This window comes from Seriola aureovittata, chromosome 11, assembly GCF_021018895.1.
Source record: "Seriola aureovittata isolate HTS-2021-v1 ecotype China chromosome 11, ASM2101889v1, whole genome shotgun sequence".
Taxonomy (NCBI): Eukaryota; Metazoa; Chordata; class Actinopteri; order Carangiformes; family Carangidae; genus Seriola; species Seriola aureovittata.
In genome coordinates, this window is record NC_079374.1 from 443,304 (window position 1) to 466,301 (window position 22,998).

At 42.5% G+C, this 22,998-nt stretch overlaps 1 protein-coding gene across 1 annotated transcript in view; it reads left to right on the forward strand.

The window, feature by feature from the left end:
* The first annotated feature begins 404 nt into the window (after nt 1-404).
* Nucleotides 405-22,998, forward strand: part of LOC130177603 (titin-like) — a 174,918-nt gene continuing 152,324 nt past the window's right edge. The window contains exons 1-23 of the mRNA XM_056389497.1: nt 405-623; nt 5,022-5,125; nt 6,335-6,538; nt 6,815-7,102; nt 7,845-7,930; nt 8,012-8,232; nt 8,518-8,764; nt 12,016-12,297; nt 13,569-13,682; nt 15,237-15,494; nt 16,217-16,279; nt 16,372-16,630; nt 16,932-17,004; nt 17,219-17,428; nt 17,734-17,876; nt 18,051-18,196; nt 18,845-19,072; nt 19,191-19,432; nt 19,521-19,753; nt 19,841-20,005; nt 20,121-20,289; nt 20,558-22,254; nt 22,339-22,617. Coding sequence (XP_056245472.1) covers nt 5,035-5,125; nt 6,335-6,538; nt 6,815-7,102; nt 7,845-7,930; nt 8,012-8,232; nt 8,518-8,764; nt 12,016-12,297; nt 13,569-13,682; nt 15,237-15,494; nt 16,217-16,279; nt 16,372-16,630; nt 16,932-17,004; nt 17,219-17,428; nt 17,734-17,876; nt 18,051-18,196; nt 18,845-19,072; nt 19,191-19,432; nt 19,521-19,753; nt 19,841-20,005; nt 20,121-20,289; nt 20,558-22,254; nt 22,339-22,617 — 5,698 coding nt within the window. The 5' untranslated portion in view covers nt 405-623; nt 5,022-5,034. The remainder of the gene's footprint in view (nt 624-5,021; nt 5,126-6,334; nt 6,539-6,814; nt 7,103-7,844; nt 7,931-8,011; nt 8,233-8,517; nt 8,765-12,015; nt 12,298-13,568; nt 13,683-15,236; nt 15,495-16,216; nt 16,280-16,371; nt 16,631-16,931; nt 17,005-17,218; nt 17,429-17,733; nt 17,877-18,050; nt 18,197-18,844; nt 19,073-19,190; nt 19,433-19,520; nt 19,754-19,840; nt 20,006-20,120; nt 20,290-20,557; nt 22,255-22,338; nt 22,618-22,998) is intronic.

Consider the following 22,998-nt stretch of genomic DNA (forward strand, 5'->3'; position numbering starts at 1 on the left):
TAACGGCCGGCTGGTGTTGGGGGGGCTGGGGGGGCATTGGCTTTGACTGACAGGGACAGCCTCTGCCTCCTTTTGGTCAGCAGTTATTTAATGAGTTGGGGACTGTGGTCTGTCCAGCTCAGACAAACTGCAGCGCTTCACTCATGGAAGCAGCAAAGACTCAGAACTGAGTTTTACAGAGCTGCCATCAAACATCACATTGATCACTATCAAAGACCGATCAACACTGACGGGGTTGACTGACAGGGTGGAGGTTGCATAAATGGCTGCCATGTCCCATCATGCCCCCTGAGGGTCCCGACCAGCCAATGGGGAGCGTCGGGGGGGTGATGATGCAGGTGGTCCCCCCTGGTATAAAAACCTAAACCACCATCTGGGCCCTCCTGAGCAGTTGGAGCATTCCCAGCCTCGCCTCGGGTGGAGGGATTGCGAGGAGGGAAAGCAAAACTACACGGCTTCTCACTGTGTAGTTTTGTTTTTTGTTCGGGGTGGGGGGATATTTCAAGGCTCGACCGTTCTCATCTTGGATTTTTCTGGAAAAACCTTTCTGGATAAGGAGACTGTTGCTTGTCAGAGTCAGCTGGGCTCCGTCCCATCAGTCGCAGGCAGCCTTGTGGAAACAAGTGAGTAACGTCCCCGTGTCCCCGTACGTCCCGCAGCGTCCCCCTGTCTGTACTGACTCATGTGGTTTATGGGGAGCGGGCTCAGACCGGGGTTCGAGGTCGTGGTTTTGTTGAGCTCTCTTTGCCTTTTGGTGTTTTTGTGTCACTTTGACGTGTTTCTGTGTGAAGTTGGACGGGGCCGCGTGCAGCGAACTGAGCAGTGATCTGAGAAAAGCCAAGAATAGCCGCTGATAGCATGAGAGTGGACTGTCAGCTGGGGGCTGATGGCTTTTTAAGGGAATCAGCAGCAGGGCTATCACTTGCACCTCCAGCTATGTGCCACATGGTGGCTGTCAATCAAACTGCATGGGGTCAGAGGGGGGGTCGGGGGGGGGGTGCTGTGTATTTTTGGCCACTGCCATATCTGTCGCTCAGATTCCAGTCCGTAAATATCAGCTGAGTTAAACTGGTTTGTTCAAACTTTCCAGTTTTTTGGATTGAAGGTTGTGTATTGATTACTGATTGAAAAGACTGTGATCACATGAGTGTTGATCAGCTGCTCGACGGCAGAGAGAATCTGAGAAACTCAACACCTTCACCTCAAATCAGCTGACAGCAGTGCAAAAAAAACAGCTGTCCTGACGAGGTGTTTAATGTCACATTCAAAAAGCAGGAACCAGATAAATCACTTGTTATTGATCATTGATTTTCATTCTGGGCTGTGAAATTAAAACAGGCTTCACTTGTTCTAATTTCCCGGCCTGTCGCTGCTTTTCACATCAATTTAAAATATATTGTCAATTATTTATTTTGTCATGTGGTCTGATATTTTTACTTCTATTTAGATTTCAATTTATTCATAGAAAAATTTTGTTGCATCTTCTTTATCAAAATCAAGACAAAGTTCATGTTGGACCAGACTGAAGAAAGAAATGAAGGGAAATCCAGTTCTTTAGGATTCATGTTTAACGTCGTCAAACTCTTTTTAAATCTTCACTTTTCTCAGCGTTTCTTTTCCCTGTGTTTAAGAATAGCTTGTGTCATATGATCCACTTTACAGTAAATATAGTGAATCATTTCTGTAAAAATAAAACTGACGGTTGTTTTCTGCTGATCGCTGCTTCTATGTCAGTTTTGATACATCGTCATGTTTATTTTGTTATGTATGAAACACATTTCAGTATTAGAAACACCACAGAGAGATTCATCTTTTTTCCTCAAGTGTCTTTCAGTCTTTATTTGATTTATTTGTTGCTTTTTTATGGACTTTGCCTTCCAGACTGAGACAGTATCAGAACATATCATTTTTAAATATAGAATATATGATGTATAATGTTTTCTGTTGGTCACTGGTTATGATATATTTTTGTCAATCCTGTTTTTTTGTTTGTTCGTTATGATTTGGACCAAATATGAAAGTGTTGGTATGAAAGTTTATTTATATTTTAATCTTTTTGCATTTTGAGCCATTTCCTGGCCACACTGTTGAATATTGTGTTGTCTCTCACTCAGTCAGTTTCATGTTTCCAGTTATTTATAGATCAGCTTTTAAAAATAAAGAGCAAACGAGCTTCACAGAGACAATGAAATACATTTAAACTGATCCAATTAAAAATGAAAATAAAAGGTGACTAACTGAAACAGGTTAAAGTCATTTTGTATTTATATCCATAATAAATTCATAAGTAGTAATGACGGTGTTAATCTGTCAATGACTGCCAGAGGAAAACCTCCTATCTGCTTATTTTACTGCTGTTACAGTCAGGGGGGAAACCTTGTATTTCCCTGCTCTCAGATCAGTTACAGTTGCATTAAAGACGCCACATAAACAACCTGAAAGTTCATTATTTATCTTATTATTCTTATCTTTATCTGACAGGAAACCAGTCAGATTTTCAAAGTAAAAGTTGATGTTTTAGAGAAAGGTTTTTTTCCGACAGCAAAACAGTGACTCCAGCTGTCAGATAAATATAGTGGAGGAGAAGTAGAAGGCAGAGTACTGCAGTAGTACTGCAGTAGTACTGCAGTACTGCTGCAGTACTAATGTTCTCACAGTCACACCTGCTGCTGTCAGATCAGCCTCAGACGCTAACAGCTGTTTAACTGCAGCTTCACTCTTTCTTCACCTTTAACAAGGATTTTTAATCATCTCATCATCTGATCATTATTCTTCTGGATCAGCTGCTTGGTTGATGATTAATTAATGATAAATTATTTGGTAATCAAAAATGTCAGAAAAGTTTTTACAGCCCAAATTCACATGTTCATTTTTTTATTTGTCAAAGAGGAAAAAGAAACGCAGCAAAGATTCACTGAAGAGGAACGAGTCAGAATTCATTTCAATGAATTCAATGAATTCAATTACATCAATTACATCAATTACATCAATCCAACAAGCGTTTCAGCTCAGCAGGAAATACTGATTTTCATGAACCGATAAATGTTTAATTTAACACTGTTTATCATTATCATAATCATTATTACTACTATTATTATTATTATTATTATTATTATTATTATCAGATGGATGACTTTGAGGTTTATGCTGATTAGTAAAATATTATTTTTGAAACATCAGTATTGACCTTAAGACATGCGACCAATCTCTGTATCCATTAATATAAAATTATGTTAATATCATTATATTGTAACTGATGTAATAAAATAAACATCAGTTGTTATTTACCAATGTAACAACTGAAAGTAAAAAATAAAACAAAGTGAAGAAAGTGGATTAAAATTAATAAAATAAACTGCAACTGAAGTCAGCGTGAATAATCACAGCTATTTTAACTATACTGATACTGAAGGGCAAAAAATGTGTGTGAGGGGGGTGGGGGGGGGGGGGGTGGAGGTGGGTAGGTGGCAGGGGGCCCTAAAAACCCCTGCCCCCCTCCTGTTCACACGTGCAGTGAAACCTTCCAGAAGCTTTTACGACAGTTTTACGAAGCTGTTTGTCTTTAAGGAAAACAGAAACAAATTGATTTGATCACAGACTCACTCTGTGTTTGTTGTTGTTGTTGTTGTTGTTGTTGTTGTTGTTGTTGTTGTTGTTGTTGTTGTTCGTGTTGTCATTTTTCATTTTGTTCAATCAAGCTGAAACATGAAGATTTAACGTTCAGTCAGAGGTTTGGTGTCTGATAGTCACTGAGTTTTCAACTGATTCCTTCTTTTTATCATTTTAACTGTCACAATGATCAGAGGAACATGTCATGACATATAGGTAAAAAAATGACATTATTTTAACTTTTAATTTATTGTCTTTACTTTAAAATAATATACTTCTCTTAGAAGTAAAAGTTTTAAAAAGACTGAAGATGTCATTGAAATAGAAACAGACTGAACTTGACTTCAGCTCATCTATAAACTCAAATAACCTGGTTCAGATCTCAGGGCAGATCTCGGGTCACATCTGAGATCAGATCTCGGGTCAGATGTCAAACCCCGCCCCCTGACCTTTATAGATCCTGGCCGGCTCACCTGTCTTACCCCTGTCTCTGTCTCTGTGCTGAGTGAAGCTGCAGTGTCTGGTTCAGAGACTCATGTTGGACGTCATGACGACGACACGTGTCACTCATGGTCTGGAGCAGGTGGTGTGAGTGTTTCCTGATCACATGACTCTGAGGTTCATCACATGATGTCACCCCACAGGAGCAATGTGGCCGCAGGTTGTTTTTTCAGTTCCTTGAATCCATGGTTACGATGTGTTCAGTCAATGGCATATAGGTCTTGGTTAGTCCTGCTCCCCGATGATGTCATTGAGATATCAGTATGTACAGAAAACCTTCAAAATAAAACCCTGAGCTGTGTCTGTGTGAATATGAGTCGCTGCCAATAAACCACAGTTAACAGATCCAGTCAAAGCTCAGACGATGGAGAACATGATGTTGCACTTTGTTTACTGTGTTCCTGTGATGAAGGTTCAGCCTCCTCATCACGTGACGTTTCATGTCTTCATGATTCATTTTGAATTTCCTGTTTCCACTGTGTGAGTGTGAACTTTTAAGATGTGGCTGTTTATCAGGCAACGAGGCTCTGTTCAAAGACACTATCCCGGTGCATTATGGGAAACGTGACCTGCAGTCTCAGGATATCTCCACCTCTGCTGCTGGACTGGAGCTTTTCCAGTCTGCAGCGAAAACAGAGAGATCAGCTGATCCACTGAATCTGTCTGATCCTCTAATCAAGGATTCTTCAGTGCCATGGAGTCAAAGCATCAACAACTACAGCTCCCATGAATCTTTGGGAGACTGTAACCTGAGCCTTGACAGATGCAGGTGTCTATTTATGGAGAGAAGGGTTAATAGGATGATGGTGTCTGCTCCTGTGTCTCCTGGACCGAGTCGTGCCTCCTGCTGGGATCAGCTGATGATTAACAAACATTTCATTAATCACTTTGTTTGTGTCTTTGTGCTGCAGGCTGCCGAGCATCATGTCAACACAAGCACCAACGTTCACACAGCCGCTACAGAGCGTCGTGGCACTAGAGGGTAGTGCCGCCACGTTCGAGGCTCAAGTTAGTGGTAAGAAACATCTGGACTCGTCCAGACCAGAACCTTTCTAGACTGGACTTTTCTCTCTGAAACATCTCAGTTTGTGTAGATGTGACTTTCTGTGTTTGTTTATGTGATTCACTGACTGTAAAGATGTTTTCACATGTTTCTGTAAATTTCAACCTAAACTCACATTTAGTTTTAAACAGACATTTGACTTTATTAATCTTGAATTAATCCCAAACTTTACCAATTACAATTTCTGACGTTTTTTCAATTAAATTCCTTCATAAATTTTTATTGAAAAAATAAATTTCTTATATTGGTCCGTTTTTTTTCTTAAACTTTTGACTTTTGACTCTTTTTTTCCCAGACAGAACTTTAATCTGAGATTTAAACTCCTCAGGAACTGATTTTTTTTATTTTACGTTTGATGTTAGTCAAATTTTATTATCAATAAGATAAAAAATCTAAGATTTTAGTATTATTTAAAAAAGTATCATATCATCCTTAAACATTAATACGGAAGCCGAGAACGGCCATGCCCCTTTTTTATTTTTGAACAGTTTTTTCCTTTTTTTTGGCACTGTTTTCTCGTTATAACGACTTATTATTTCGTTATCTCGATATAACAAAGGTCAGGTGTGATGATTGCTGCCACCGGCTGCTTCCGGTTGAATAAATGTTGTTAACGTTAACATTACCTTAGCTGAAGCAGCCGGTGGCAGCTCGTGGACTGAAATGAGGATGGTCCGATCCAGCACACAATCATCACACCTGACCTTCGTTATATCGAGATAACGAAATAATAAGTCGTTATAACGAGTGCCAAAAAAAAGAAAAAAACAGTGCAAAAATAAAAAAGGGGCATGGCCGTTCTCGGCTTCCGTACATTAACTTGAATATCACATTCACGAGATTTGTTTTTAAATCTAACTAAACTATAATTCTGTTCTGAGATTAAAATCAAATATTTTTCAACAAATTCTGACATTAAAATATTATTTATATTTGTGATAAAATATTTCTTGAGATAAAATATTTCTTATATTTTTCAACAAGTTTAAACTTTAGTGTTTAAATTTATTCTCAAACCTTTTAAATCAGAGAATATTTAACCTGAAAAATCAAATTTCAAGTCGGAAGTTGAATAGAAACAAACTGAAATAATTCATTTGACAGTGTCCGCCATCAGTTTACCTGTAAGTTAGACCGGTCTGGCTCCTCTCTCCTCTGCAGGTTCTCCAGTTCCTGAGGTGAGCTGGTTCCGTGATGGCCAGGTTCTTTCCGCCGCCGCTCTGCCCGGCGTTCAGATCTCGTTCAGCGACGGCCGCGCTGTTCTGAGGATCCCCGCTGTGACCGCCGCACACAGCGGAAGATTTTCTGTCAGAGCCACCAACGGCGCTGGACAAGCCACAAGCACCGCCGAACTCCTTGTTACAGGTGAGGCCGCAGGTAGACTGAAACTCCTGGTTACAGGTGAGAACATGAAGTGGGTTAATACAAAAATACTTTTACCTTTTATACCTGTACCTTTTTTTTTTTACTGAACTCGTTCCAAAACAGAGACATGGTTTTATTTTTGTCTTTGTTTCTGGCTTGTGTACGGACAGTTCTTACAAAGTACACATTTATAAACGTGGTGTTCCAGTGTATCAGTACTGATTAGCATCTGACAGGAGTCACGATATAACGAAACATCGACACTTTCCTACTCAGCGGAGACGGCGCCTCCCAGCTTCCTACAGAGACTGCAGAGCTCCACAGTGAGACAGGGCAGCCAGGTGAGGCTGGACGTCCGAGTTACAGGTATCCCCGCACCTGTGGTCAAGTTCTACAGAGAGGGAGCCGAGATCCAGAGCTCGGCCGACTTCAGGATTCTCCAGGACGGAGACCTGTACAGTCTGCTGATCGCTGAGGCCTTCCCAGAGGATTCTGGGACTTATTCTGTGACCGCTACCAACAGCAGTGGACGGGCCACCTCCACCGCAGAACTGCTGGTTCAGGGTGAGGACTTTTAAACTGTCTGATATTTTTAACCGTTGTAGCAACTAAATCAAATTCATACCTAAAAGATCAGAAATCTTGGAGTTAGCTTCCTGAGAGTCCAGTCCAGTACAGAGGCAGGTTCAGGGGTTAGCTTAGCTTAGCACCTAGCTTCAGCAAAGCCCAAATTGTACAGTGTGTTTCCAACAAACCCTCCTGGTGGTGGTTGATCCACATGTTAAAGTTTAGATTTAAAAAAAATATATATATAACATGATTGGCTGATACCACTCAAGCCAAATTCAATCCAAAACACCAATTTGTTTTATAGAAATGTGTCAACTTTATTTTCTCAGGTGTGTTTTTGCCAAAATGGAAGAAGGAAGTGAAATTCTCAAAATTTAAAGGGAAATTCAGCTGGATTTGAAAACAGAATGAGAATCATTGTGTGATTTTCTGTCAAATAAGAAGAAAACAAATTAATTTTCTTTCTCTCTTATTATTATTTTGTGAAGTATCTTTCAGGACCATCAAATTATTGTTAATAAAATAGAAATTAAATATAAGAATTGTTTACCTCTAATTGAATAAGATTTTCAACACTGGACCTAATAAATTAAAATAAAATAACGACATCAATCTATTGAAAAAACACTGTATATACATTTGAGTTGTAACCATGTGATTCAGAGAACATTATAATATGCTGACAGTGAGATGATGCTGATAATTACATGAATTTGATCCACACCTGTGTTTTCAGGTGAAGAAGCCGTTCCAGCTAAGAAAACCAAGACAGTGATTTCAACCTCTCAGATTTCACAATCTCGTCAGACCAGAGTGGAAAAGGTACAAACACTCAATTTTAAATAATCACTACACAGAATAAGTAAATTTTAAGTATGAGACATCCATCTCATCTCCCCTCAGAGGATGGAGGCCAGTTTCCAGGCCTCCGCCATGATGCAGATGCAGGTGGAGGGCGCCGAGCTGACTCAGCAGCTGGCTCACAAGACTCCGCCCAGAGTTCCTCCAAAACCCACATCCAAGTCCCCGACCCAGCACTCGCTGGTCGCCAAGGTGACCGGAGGACGGCAACAGTCACCATCACCCGTCAGACACGTGAAGGCGCCCACGCCCACACCAGTCAGGTGGATGGAGCCTTTTCTGGTCATGCTGGCTTTTGTTTATTTAGATTTATATACATTGTTTCAGAAATGTGTTGTTGTATTCTACCGCTCAGGGCCACAATAGCCACCAGCTTTTATTTGAGAATTTACAGTCAAAGTTTCAGAGGATTATTTTGCTGTTTGTAGAGAGTCAGTGTGAAATCTGGAGTAGCTCAGTGACGTTCAGATGAGTGAACGGGGCGATGGTGTTATTGGAGCTTGGCCCTCTGGCAGGCCTGTAACGTGACCTCCCTCCCCTGTCTCCAGGCCTGCCTCTCCCACTTCAAGACTCTCAGTCTCCCCAATCAGGCCGGTCAAGTCTCCCATCACCACTCGCAAACAGGTGGCTGTCGGCGCTGATGTCCTGCCACCCTGGAAGCAGGGAGACTACATGGCCGAGGCCAGCTACACCAGCATGACCAGTATGACCAGTATGACCAGTATGACCAGCAGCACTGTCACCCAGCTGGGCCAGGAGCAGCACTGGGAGCAGCAGGTCACCGGGGTCAAAGAGGTGAGGGAGGGGCCACAAGGGGTCCGGGGATCCATATTGTCACCTGATGGTCAACAAGTCCAAGGAGCAGTTTGAGAGACATGGAGGACGGACGGTGTAGGACACACTTTCTAAAACTGTGTTTTTATAAAACATCCGTAAAGATTTTCCTGTAGTATCCAACAGATCCAACATTTTAGTTCTTAGCTGCGGTTTTACCTTCAGCATCGTGTTGGAGCTTCATCATATTAAGTTGTGACCTCCACCTCCAGAGGTTTTCATCCACCCAAGACATTAACTCCTTTAGACCGTCCTCCTTTTTGTTGAACAAACTGCTCCTGAGCGTCACTGCTGAACTTTCAGTTGTCACATGTGACACAACATGACGACATCTTTTCATCCAGGTGGTCTGAACCTCTCTGGTGGTCTCGTTACACCGCAACACAAGGAAACTTGAAGTACTGTCTCACTGTTTTAATGTGACTAACCAACATTCAGAGGCAGCAAGATGACGACAACACAAACATTGCTGTGTGACCAACGATCAGCCCTGTGCTCATGGCAACAGCAAAAGAAGCTGTAACAAACATGTCCATCATCTAATCCCACTGCTCCAAAACTTTCACTGTTTTTCAACCCAGATCTCCTTTAATCAGACCAAAGGGGTCCTGCTGACCTCTCTGGGTACTCTGTACGAATTTCCATCCATCCATTTTCCACCGCTTATCCTCCTCTAGTAGGGTCGCGGGGGGGCTGGAGGCTATCCCAGCATCTTTTCGGGCGAGAGGCACCCCGCCCTGGACAGGTCGCCAGTCCATCGCAGGGCAAACACATAGAGACAGACAACCATTCACACTCACAGCCACACCTATGGTCAATTTTGAGTATCCAATTAGCCTAGTCCCCATTTTGCATGTCTTTGGACTGTGGGAGGAAGCCGGAGAGAACCCACACTGGCACGGGGAGAACATGCAAACTCCACACAAAAAGATCCCATGGCCGAGCCGGGACTCGAACCCGGAACCTTCTTGCTGTGAGGCGACAGCGCTAACCACTGCACTGTACGAATTTCATCACTGAAATCCCATTTTTATAATTTGTCTTTCATATTATTGTTCGTTGCAGCATCAGCAGTAATGCGGACTTGGTGAAGAGGGAGCTGAGCCGGAAGGCAAAGCTCTCGATTTACCAGTCAATCTTTATTCCGACCTTCACCTGGGGTCATGAGCTCTGGGTAGTGACCAAAAGAATGAGATTGTGGTTACAAATGGTCAAAATGAGTTTCCTCTGCGGGGTTTCTGGGCTCAGCCTTAGAGACAGTACAGACGCTTGGAGTAGAGTTGCTGCTCCTTCACGTCAAAAAAGCCGATTGAGGTAGTTCGGTTATCTGATTAGGATCCTCCTGGGCGCCTTCCTTTGGAGGTTTTGGCACGTCCAACTGGGAGGAGACCCCAGGGTAGACCCAGAACTCGCTTGAGGGACTACATATCCCATCTGGCCTGGGTACGCCTCGGGGTCCCTCAAAAGGAGCTAGAAAGTGTTGCTGGAGAGAGGGACATCCTGAAAACCCCGCTTAGACTGCTGCTTCCATGACCCGACCACACATAAGTAAAAGAAAATGGATGGATAGAAGGATTCTTTTTAAATGTATGTCAGATGAAATGTCTGGTTCGAAGGTTTGGGTTGAAAAACAGTGAATCTCATCTTTAACTCATCCGTCCTACAGTCCGGCCTCTTCCATCTCTTTTCCATCTCTTCAGTATGAATGTTCTTGCTGCTTCTTGCTTTGTGACACTTTCTCAACCACTTCATCTGATCACAACTTAAAACCAGAACGTCAAAGTGAACTTTTTCATTTGGTTATCAGCCTCAAACTATCAACATGGATTCTGAATCATTTGGAAGACAAGATGACTCGGATTTTACCCAGAATGCAGAGGGAATGGACGACAGCATTACGAGCCACGAAGAGATGACATGTCACCCTAACTTGCATCATTCTCATCATCTGAACTCGAACGGTGATGAGTTTAGCACAGGTCTGGGAGGTGATTGGGAAAGTTTTGATGACAGAGATGCAACTTCCATCGAAGCAGATTGTGGGGCTTCTGAGAGTCATGTGATGATATCAGAGTGTGAGCCGTGTTTCAGTCCGTCATGCATCAGTGAAGATCTCTCGTCTGTCTTTAACTGCGAAGACTCGTCACCTGTTTCAAACGGAGAGCACATCCTCCTCAATTCAAGACGTCATAACCGAGACATCTGGCCCGGTTGGTCTGAAGAGAGTCCATCAGGTTTTCGGCTCGAGGATGATCCAAACCAAGATGGCTGCCCGGCGGTGCAGCAGCCTGAGGAGCAGGTATTTCTTGATGCAGCACAGTCGCTCCTCTTCTTTTTTGAGCACGTTCACAGAATCTTTTTTTGAGTTGTTGCCCACAGGGTGGTTGTGGTCATGTCACTTCTCTTGACCTGCAGTTATTCCTCTATTCATGTTTGTTTCCTTTCAGCTGATTTTACAGTTTTATTTACTGCATGTCAAACAGATGAGCATGTGTTGTCCTCATCAGATGAACATGAGTACATTTACACACACACCAGTATCCTGTCCATGACCTCCCATGGATAAATTATAGACTATTATCATGACTGCTGTTTCTCTGACAGTGGACAGATATGTGTTCACAACTACCAGGATTATGATCTGGTCCAGGTTTCAGTAACAGTGATACTGCTGTAGGTGTACAGGTACTCCATCAGTTTTGGTGTCTTTACAGAGACAGGCGGATGTTGAAGGGTAAAATATTCATAAAAATATTTATTGAGATTGATAATTCATCCCCTAACACTTTTACGCATCAATTAATTTATTCTGTTCCCTTGTTTTAGTCATTCATGCCCTTGAATACTTTAAACTGTTGCCTTTCAGCTGGACATCTGGAGTCCGGCCATGGTTAGCCTAGCTTAGCATAGAGACTTGAAGAAGCGTTAATGTAACTCCCGTTTAAAACATGCAGAAGAGGTGGAAATAAAGTATTTCAAGAAATGTGGAACTACTCCTTTAAATGAAAATCGTACGTTTGGAGGTGGTAGGACAGATGGAGGCAAGTTGAAGATGGTGTTAAGGGAGGCAATTAATCGAGTATTTCAAGTGCACAAATGAATAATTTGAGGGATGTAATTACTAAAATGAAGACATGTCCACCTACCTGTCTCTGTACCGCCGTCCTGCCATGGATGTCCTGAAATCTATGTGCTGCTGGTTGTGTCTCCAGGCTGGGGGAGGGAACAGAGCCGGGGCGGTGGCCAAAGTGGTTGCCGCCGTTGACCTGGCTCGTGTACGTCAGCCCATGCATGTCGAGGGCGGTCGAGCTGAAGAGGAGGAGGCCGTGGAGGCAGAATTAAGGCAGCAGGGCATCGCCACCGCCGCCGCTGCCGCCTCCACGGCTGCTGATGAACAGTATCAAGCCGGATGGACAACAACAAGAGTGCAGGCTGGCCAAATGCTTACTACTGCTCAGGCGTTTGCTCCTGAACCAACCCTGGCACTGCCTCAGGTTAGATAGGCCTCAGCACCAACAAACACAGAAACAAGATTTACTTTTATTCAGAATCTTGTTTTACCACACTGGCAAACAATTTTTCAGGTTTCATGAAAATGTTGAGATTCTGTCACAACAATGCAATGGTTCTATGAGGTCAATTAGATATTATGTAACAGTGGAACACTTTTAAAGACCATAGTGGACTCCCTGGTGTTGACATATAAATGATAACACAACCTATAAACAACGACTATTAAGTAAATTATCAAATAAACTCAGGAACACCGTCTGAAAATTCACAAGAGTAGGATATTTATTCTTGCAGCAAGGGAACAAGTTACACACAAGAGCTCGCAGTGCAAATGTTCAAAGAATATAAGATTCACACAGAATTTATACACAGAACATATGAGACTGACCTCACATCTTTGCTGAAATGAGAAAGACACAATAGAGACTCGATTCATGCCTTATCATAGCTAATGATGACAGTGAAGAAGAACAACGAAGGTCACTGCGCTCCTCTCTGACAACACCTGTCTTAAAAGTAGACACAATAATAAAAAGTTCCATTCAGGATAATACAGTTTCCCTTTAAGATGGTTATGATTATCATAAAGTATCACAATTTTTCTAACATTTCCCTCCTGTTAGTACTTTATGAACCTCTAGTAAATAAAAACTCTTCTTCACAGATTTTCATAGTGTACTTCATAGTTCGTTCACCCATCATCACAAGGCACTTTTTTTATACAATACTTTCATCATCCTCATCAGTTGGTATGTGTTGGTACATCATAGTTTTTGTCATGGCAGTATCAATCAGCCTTTGGCTAAGTCCTCGTAGACATCTTATGCAACCGCAGACAGAAAGAAGAGCCGCTGAAACTGCAATAGAGACTAGAAAAGAAGAGATAATACAGTTTTCCTTTAAGATGGTTATGTTTCTCATAAAGTATCACAATTTTTCCAACAACGACATAATCTCAAATGTCGATGAAGAGACGATACTGACTCCCACATGTCCTCAATGATGACAGATGTGTCAAATGACTGTAAAATAAAATCATGTTGTGAGTGAAACTTCTTGAAAATAAGCAAAATTATTTGCCAGTGCTTTAAGATAAATCTCTTGATAACCTCGTCATTAACTGCAATACTTACAGGAAAAAAGTAATATTCTAAACATTTATATTTGTGTTCATTTATATACTGTCCATATATATTGTCTTACACTCTTCCTGAGGTTGTAACGCTCTTGTGAACTCTGTTGGTTACTCCAGATTCAGAGAGCGACAGAAATCTCCTCCCACGTGGACACTGGTCTCGCCCCGTCCCCAGTTCCACATTTCACAGTTTCTAAAGTTTCTGTCCCAAAACCTGAGTCTAGCTCTGAGGTAAGAGAGGCAACATCAGGCAAGCAGTAGAAAATAATCTGCACAGACAGAGGGAAACTTAAAATATGTGGACTGACAAATAACACTTTAATTCAATGCTGAAATAACACAAAATATATTTTAGTCAATAATCCAATCTGTGACTGACCCTTCACTAAGCCCCGCCCCCCTTAGTTACTGTTGCTAACAATGGCTGTGTTTTTGAGATGGATTGATCAAAATCGAGTTCCTCAAAGAAAATTTAGAGACAGACTGAACCCACTTGAGTTTTATGATGAATTTTTGTCAATATACCAGTTCACAAAGGACACTATTTTGAAGCTGAACAGGGGGATTGGGCCAACTGTTAATCATGGCAGAGATAGAAACGGTGCTGTACCACCGATATTCCAACTCCAACTTACTCAAAGGAGGAAACATTTCAGCTCCTCTGCCGAAGCCTTCAGGAGGGCTGTTAAACTAGCAATTCTTTAGCTATCTTGCACCAATGTGACGTTTTGGCCCCTCTCTTACTAGGTCCTGACAGCATGCACATTATTTATACGTATTATTTAATTATTTTAATTTTGAAATGCACACTTGTCCCTATTGATTAAACTCAGTTTAAATTCTGTTTAAATAAATAAACTTGGCTTTACTAAACCGAGTTTAATTTGAATTGGTGCAACAGAGCTTGGCCTCATTTTAAACCTAGTTCTACTAAACTCTGAATAGAGCTACTTTTGGATTAAATTAAACCTTGTTGGTGCAATCCAGCTTGAAAGCAGCTAATTATCAGTTTGCTGAATTAACTACTCTAACTAACAGATCTGATCACCTGTATCAAACCTGACAATTTATTGAAGCCAACTCCTGAATTGGTTCAAAACTTAATTTTGAAATGTTTCCAGGGGACCCATTTTAAGCAAGGGGTTGTAAGTATGCACTTGATGGCTATATACATGATGTTGTGTAGTGGACATGGAAATAAAGAAACAGCATTGTTCTAATATTGCAGTGCACATTATTATAGGTTAGTATTGTATTAGTAAGGAGTTTGATAAATCTAATACTTCTCAAAATCCAATAAAGATCAGAATAGATAGGTAGTAAAGAAAGGGTTTTTCTGTTTTTGATTGTCAAAATTACTCAACACTGCATACTGCTTGTACCGGGAGCATCTCTGATTAGAGCTCCATGTACACTGTTAAGATATGATTGGATTATTGCTGTTTGGAAGAAGGGTTTAGCAAACAGTCCATTGGTTATTACTGCTTGCCTGAACTTGTTCTGAACTGCTGTGTAAAAGTGATAAAATAATGTCTATAAAATAACACAATGAATCCACCTTTAACCTTGTTGTTCTTCGCTCCCTTAATCAATAAACACTTAATCCAGTAAACCACTTATTAATCCAGCTTTATTTAAAACTCCCTTCATTTCCCCATCGTAGTTTTAATATAACTAATAAACTGTAGACCTCTCCCTGTGCTGTGGTTTAACACAAACCAATCAAACAAACCAACGTATTCTTTTGATGATGGTGTGGCTGTTCCTCCTCTTTGGGTCGATCAGGTTTCCATCGCTGGCTCAGCCATCGCCACTCTGCAGAAAGAGTTATCTTCATCCTCCGCCGCGGCTAGAAAGATCATCAGGCCTGTCAAGTCTCCCAGTCCATGTAGAGTGGCAGAGACCAGAGTGACGCCAGAGCCCATCCCTCCACCGTTCAAAGACTTCTCTGAAAAATATCAGAGTCGTCTTGGCACTGAGTTACAGAGGGGGGTGGTGAGCTCGGGGGGCATGGAGAGAGTATATGAGGACTGGGCAGTCCAGGTTTGTAATCCGGTTTTCTTGGGCTGGACCTGAACAGGACAAGAAAACCTGATGAGTAGATGCAGGTCAGATAACTTCTATAAACCAAACCACACATAAAGAATCAGTGTTTTCATCCATCAAAGACTTAAGTAAAGAGCAGGAGATCTCAACAGCTGTTGGCCTGAGTGCTTTTGTGGTATTCACATGATGATTACCAATATTTTAAATGACCTCTGGTTTTTATTGTAGTGCCACTAACTGGCCAAAAAATCAACTTTAGGAAATATCAAATCAAAGGGGCAGAGCTCCCCAGAGCCTGAATGCTTTTGGTTTCAGTGACCCTAGCACCAAACTTTATATTTGTATCCCCACTACTCATTGGGCTAAAGACTAGCCAAAGAAAATGTTGTGTTCACACTGTGGTATACAGTGAAGTCTAGTTTTTCAGACGTCCGGTTTTCTTGATTTCTGTGAAAATCCAGGATAAATATCACTCTAATAAAAATATTAACATGCTGGTCGATGCTATTGACAACTTCATTCTCACCTCTTCAGCCCATCCAGCCTCCTCTCCATCTTTCTGTGCTGCATCATCTTTTCTTCACATGTTGGATGTGAACAGCAAGTTCAAAGTCTTGTCCTGTGTGTTTGTTATGTTGTGTCCATGTTGGTGATTTTAGAAAAAGGTGCATTGTTTTGCTAAAAGCTTTTGTGCTAATGAATCTGTGACTATATGACAGGTGGTGGAAGCAGCAGCTGTACCTTCTGCAGGTGATGGCGTGGTCCCACCCACACTGATGTCTGTAAGTAGCATGGTCCTCCACAAAACCACAAAGTATATCCATGCAGCTTTGGGAAAGTGACATTTTCTAAAAGTGTTGTTTTTTGTATGTAGGGCTTGAAAAACACAAATGTGACAGAGGGTGAGTCAGTGACACTGGAGTGCCAGATCAGCGGTCACCCCGCCCCCGTCATCATGTGGTTCAGAGAGGACTATAAGATCGAGACATCCATTGATTTCCAGATCAGCTACGAGAGTGGATTTGCCCGGCTGGTGATCCGTGAAGCGTTCGCTGAAGACAGCGGACGCTTTACCTGCACCGCCACTAATGAGGCGGGAACAGTCAGCACCTCCTGCTACCTGCTCGTCCAGGGTCAGTGCCAACCGTAAAACTGCCGGAAAAGCAATGAAGAAAAGAATTATCGTTTTGTAGCATACTTCACAAATACAAGTTCTCTGCTTCCTCCTGCAGTTATTTGTTGAGACCCTCATGGTCACATTGTGGGGCCTCTTCTGTTTTCATTTTATAATTTACCCTTTACTAAGTCCTGCCCCCTTTACTTACTATTGGTACATTGGTTTATCTTTCCATTATCACACTGCAGGCACAGCAACAGTAACTAAGTCCCACATGGTGCCTTCCTATTGAGACTAACTCTGTCTTCCTTTTTCAGTGTCTGAGGACATCGAGAGCAGAGAGGAGATCACTATCGTCACCGAACATGTTGAAACTGCTCAAGAGAAACTGTGAGTCACTCAAAGCTCCTTTGAAGTTTGCTAGTGAAACCGATATAATACAGGTTGATAAAAACAGTCTACACCTGATCAACACTGATCAAAATGCAACTCAAGAAAAGATTCTTCAATTAGTATATTTCTACATTGTTGAGACTTAAAGATAGCTAGCAGCTAGTGGTACAGCTTGGCCATGGAAATACTAAGAAAAGATTTTTATTTCCAGAGTAACCGAAGAAGCCAAACAAGAAACCATTTCTCAGGTGAGCGTGGCCGAGTCAGATGCTGCTGCCGCTGCTCCATTTTTCATTAAGAAACCTACTGTTCAGAAGCTGGTGGAGGGAGGAAGTGTTATATTTGAATGCCAGGTCGGCGGAAGCCCAAAACCACACATCATCTGGAAGAAGAGTGGCGTACCACTCACTACCGGATACAGGTATGTAATATCTTCCTTTGTTGCATGTGGTTGGTCATCTTCCTCGAGCTTGCACCAAAGATGAGCTCTTACCTGATATCGAAATGTCTCAGATTTAAAAACATAATATCCACTGTTTCTAAAGCTCCACCTTTAGGCCAAACTTTGAAATTTTTGCTCAATTTCTGGCAAGACTGTAAAAATAGATAATTATCCGAATGAGGTTTGTTCATATCGTGTCTGTAATTAACACTGCAGCCTGCAGGGGTCAGTGGTCATCTCTGAGTAAACTATAAACTATAACTATATCCTTCACTGTCCACCAGATACAAAGTTGCCTACAAGAAGGAGACTGGAGAGTGCAGGTTAGAGATCTCCATGACCTTCGCTGATGACGCCGGAGAATACTCTGTGTTTGCCAAGAACCAGCTTGGAGAAGTCTCAGCCTCCATCAATCTGCTGGAGGAAGGTACGTGACCATTTGCATCAATAAAATCTACCATCCTGATGTAGTGAGACGGGTGAGCAAGGAGGAAAAGAGATCAGCCTAGAGGAGAAGTTATGTCAGGAATGTCAGGAAACTCAGTCAGTGAAATAAGTTGCCTGAGCGCACATAACGCAAAATGCTTTGTTTTGTTAACAGAGGAATATGAAGCCTACATGAAGAAAGAGGAAGCATCCTTTAAGACTGAAGTGACAGCCATGGTGCAGGAGCCCAAAGTGGGAGATGTTCCCCCAGTTGTTGTTACAACCACGGAGCAGATGACCACTACCATTATCTCAGGACAGGTAAGAGCATTATTAGTCATAGATGGAGCCTTGTAATAAGTTTTGGACAATGTTGGTATATTTATCTATATGGCCAAATTAACCCACTAGGGGGGCACTGGTGCAAACTTTACTGCCATTGCCACCACCACCTGAGAATGGTGTATGTGTCCTTTCATCTTCAAAGGTAAGAGATTTATACAGGGATAGGCATGATGGTGATTAAAGGAAAACATAGATAATTAAGACATTTAATTTTTGATACACTGCCCTTCGATAAGACCTTATTTTTAGGTAATAAGGCAGGACTTCCGTCTTAATTTAGTGGTGAAAAGTCACAAACAAATTTGCCCTTAATCCAATAACCACAAATTATAGACAGTAATTCTGAGGGTTTAGGGGCCCTGGGGTAGTTGGCCTCTTTACTGGGTTGATAGTCTTCATTTTAAATGTGCTATCACAGGGGAAAGGTTACAGCACTATGTGGAAGGACATGCAGGAAACAATGCGTTAAGTCAAGTCATTAATAAGTTTAAATAGTCGAAATACCTATAACCTATAAAAGAGCTCTCCCTACTACTTGGCTGGCAACCAGGACCCATGTTTTAATGATTAACTGATGGTGATTTGATAGTCATGGTTACATTAAACATCTCGTCACATTTGCAGGAATTCCATCTTTCTGCTATCGAGCAGAGGATAATCCAAGAGATTGAGCTCCGCATCATGAAGATTACCTACAGAGAGATCGTGACAGAGGATGGAGAGTTGATGGTGACTGCTGCCCCCACAGAGGCCGTGCAGCCCGCCTTCGACACTCCTGTCAAAAACTACAGGATCATGGAAGGAATGGGCGTCACTTTCCACTGCAAGATGGCTGGAATGCCGCTGCCCAAGGTACTGAATACTTGATTAGTTTTCTGTTTAATTGGCTTTGTTCAACTAAAATAAACATAGATTGGGGAATTGCACATTGAATCCAAAGTGGTTTGACAATGACACTGTCTTCTGCCAGATTGCTTGGTACAAAGACGGCCAGCGCATCAGAGCTGGCGACCATTACCAGATGGAAGTTCTTCAGGATGGACGAGCCAGCCTTCGCTTGCCCGTCGTTTTGCCTGAGGATGAGGGCGTGTACACCGCCTTTGCTACCAACTTGAAAGGAAATGCCGTCAGCTCTGGAAAGCTCTACGTGGAGGCATCTGGAGCTGCACCACCTCAAAGATACACACCACAGCCAGCAGTGCAGAGGATAAGGTAAGGTTTCACTAAAAAGACAGAGAAATACATATAAAGTTTAGAATCATGAACACCTGGGTACTGATGATGAATACTGCTTCCTTAGGTCCACATCTCCTCGTTCTCTGAGCCGCTCTCCTGGTCGCTCCTCCAGCCGTTCACCTGGACGTTCTCCCGCCCGCCGGCTTGATGAGACAGATGAGGCTCAGTTGGAAAGACTCTACAAACCTGTGTTTGTCATGAAGCCCTCCTCATACAAATGCTCTGAGGGGCAAACGGCCAGGTTCGACCTGAAGGTGGTCGGCAGACCCATGCCCGACACATACTGGTTCCACAACGGTGAGTAAAACATAGATGATATGCTCACGAACCATGTCCTTGAAAAATATTTACTTGTCTCACAAAATCTGTTGATCACTTTCTTAGGACAACAAGTGGTTAGCGACTACACGCACAAGATAGTGGTCAAAGAGGACGGTACTCAGTCATTGATCATTGTCCCAGCCATGCCGCAAGACTCTGGAGAGTGGACGGTTGTGGCTCAGAACAGAGCTGGACGCTCATCCCTCTCTGTCACTCTCACAGTTGATGGTAACATTGTGTTTATTTTTGGATATTCTGTGAACTTGAACCTGTTATAGAAGATAACTGTGGACATTTGATGGCTTTGAGGTTGCTTGACAATTTCTTTTTTTTGTTTTCTCAGCTAAAGAAACTTTGGTGCGACCCCAGTTCACTGACAAGCTGAGGAACATCAGTGTAAAGCAGGGAACTCTGGTTGAATTGGCTGTTAAAGCCATTGGAAACCCCCTGCCTGATATTGTCTGGCTGAAAAATAGTGACATTATCACACCACACAAGCACCCGAACATCAGGTACGTGTTAAAAATGAAAATGTTGACAGTAAACTTTAGGTACAACAGATATTCAGATCTTTATAATGATGACATAATAAGATGTTAGCTGCCACTACACAAAGGCAAACAAAACTCTTCAGAATTTGGCAGTGGGCAGGTAGCATCGAATCAGTTTGCATTTGTTAGAATGGAACAAATATATTCCTCAAAGCAACTGTAATTTTTCAGTGTAGTAAAAAAAACTCAAATATTAAAGCTATTCTAACATAAGAAATCCATGTTCCAGAATTGAAGGAACCAGAGGAGAGGCCAAATTCCAGATTCCCTCAGCAGCTGGCCCAGACAGTGCCTGGTACACAGCTACAGCCATTAACAAGGCTGGTAGAGACACGACTCGCTGCAGAGTCAACGTTGAGGTGGACTATGCTGAACCCGAACCAGAGAGGAAGCTCATTATTCCCAAAGGAACCTACAAAGCCAAAGAAATCACTCCTCCAGAGGTAGAGCCTCTTCATCTACGATATGGTCAAGAGCAGTGGGAGGAGGGCGACCTTTACGACAAAGAAAAGCAGCAGAAACCGCTGTTCAAGAAGAAGCTGACCTCTGTTCGCATGAAGCGTTTCGGTCCAGCTCATTTTGAGTGCAGACTGACCCCTATTGGTGACCCCACCATGGTGGTGGAGTGGCTGCATGATGGCAAACCCCTGGCAGCCGCTAACAGGTTGCGCATGGTCAATGAATTTGGCTACTGCAGCCTTGACTATGAAGTTGCTTACGCTAGAGACAGTGGCGTTATCACCTGCAGAGCCTCAAACAAGTTTGGAGTTGACCAGACCTCAGCCACCCTGATCGTCAAGGATGAGAAGGGTCTTGTTGAAGAATCACAGCTTCCTGAAGGCAGGAAGGGAGCGCATAGAATTGATGAGATTGAGCGCATGGCTCATGAGGGAGGACCCTATGGAGTCACTGCTGAAGAAGAAACTGAGAAACTGAAACCTGAGATTGTACTTCTTCCTGAACCAGTCAGTGTTATGGAGGGTGACATTGCACGATTCCGCTGCAGAGTGACCGGTTATCCAGCACCCAAGGTTAACTGGTACCTTAACGGACAACTTATCCGCAAAAGCAAGAGATACAGACTTCGTTATGACGGTATTTACTATATGGAAATCACTGAAATCAAATCCTATGATTCAGGAGAGGTCAAAGTCATGGCAGACAACAACCTGGGCTCAGCGGAGCACACTGTGAAGCTGGAGATTAAGGAGAAAGAGGACTTCAGAACTCATCTGCGCCGTGCTCCTGAGGCTAAGGCAGCTGAGGCTGCACCTGAGCTTGGAAAAACACCATTCGAGGTGGTGAAGGCTGAGAAACATGCAGAGGATTCTCACCTGAAAGAGGTGGTCAAGCTCAAGAAAGCCCATAGAATCGTCCATGAGAAAGCCACAGAGGAGACTGAGGAGCTGAGGAGCAAGTTCAAGCGCAGGACTGAGGAGGGCTATTACGAGTCCATCACCGCGGTGGAGCTTAAGTCACGTAAGAGGGATGAGTCCTATGAGGATCTGCTGAAGAAAACAAAGGAGGAGCTGCTCCATCGTGCCAAGGAAAAGGAGGAGGCTGAGAAGAAGAAGGAGGAGGAGCGCCTCAAACTTACAGCTAAACCTCTAAAACCAGAGAGGGTCAAACTCTCAGCCAGTATGGAAGCTCCAAAGATCCTCGAACGTATTACAAGCCAGACAGTTGCACAGGGTGACGAAGTCAAGTTCAGAGTCAGAGTCATTGGCAGACCAGAACCTGAGTGTCAGTGGTTCAAGAATGGTGTTCAGTTGGAGAAGTCTGATCGTATTTACTGGTACTGGCCTGAGGATCACGTGTGTGAACTGGTGATCAGGAATGTCAGAGCGGAGGATTCTGCTAGCGTCATGGTCAAAGCTTCAAACACTGCTGGAGAGACTTCAAGCCATGCTTTCCTGCTAGTTCAAGGTAACACAACTTTGTAAAATGTACCTGTAATTCCACATCCAAGTTGTGTATTTTCTAACAAAGGTTTTGTTGTCATTTTTGCAGCAAAACAAGTCATCACCTTCACACAGAAGTTGGATGACATCAACGCCAAGGAGAAGGACACTATGGCTACCTTTGAGTGTGAGACCAACGAGCCTTTTGTCAAGGTCAAATGGCTGAAGAACAATGAGGAGATCTTCTCCGGAGACAAATACAGGATGCACTCTGACAGAAAGGTTCATTTTCTGTCTGTTCTGATGATTAACATGAGGGACGATGCAGAATATACCTGTGTGGTCATAGATGATGACGTCAGGACAACTGCTAAGCTTAATGTTGAAGGTGGGTTTGCTAACAACTGGACACTGATGTAAATCTGAACACTGGTTCAGACTGGTGCTTAAAAACAAACTTAATCTTAGCCTCCATTGAAAAAATTGCAATCCTCTTTTAGTCTTGCAGGGAATATTATGAAATATTGTTGTGTTGTAGTGTACTAACAACTTTTAAATGTATACACTATTTAGAAACCTTAAGGTGTAGTGTCCTTAAATCTGGCAAGTTAGGTCAATGCTTTATAAGAGCAGATGTGCTTTTTGTTTTTCCACTCTCTTATGAAAGAGATACAGCATTGATATGCAAGTACCATATGTGGGGACACTGTCCTTGCTAACAACTTAACACTTGATCTGCTCCCTGGTGCCTTGTCTAAGGTTTCAAATG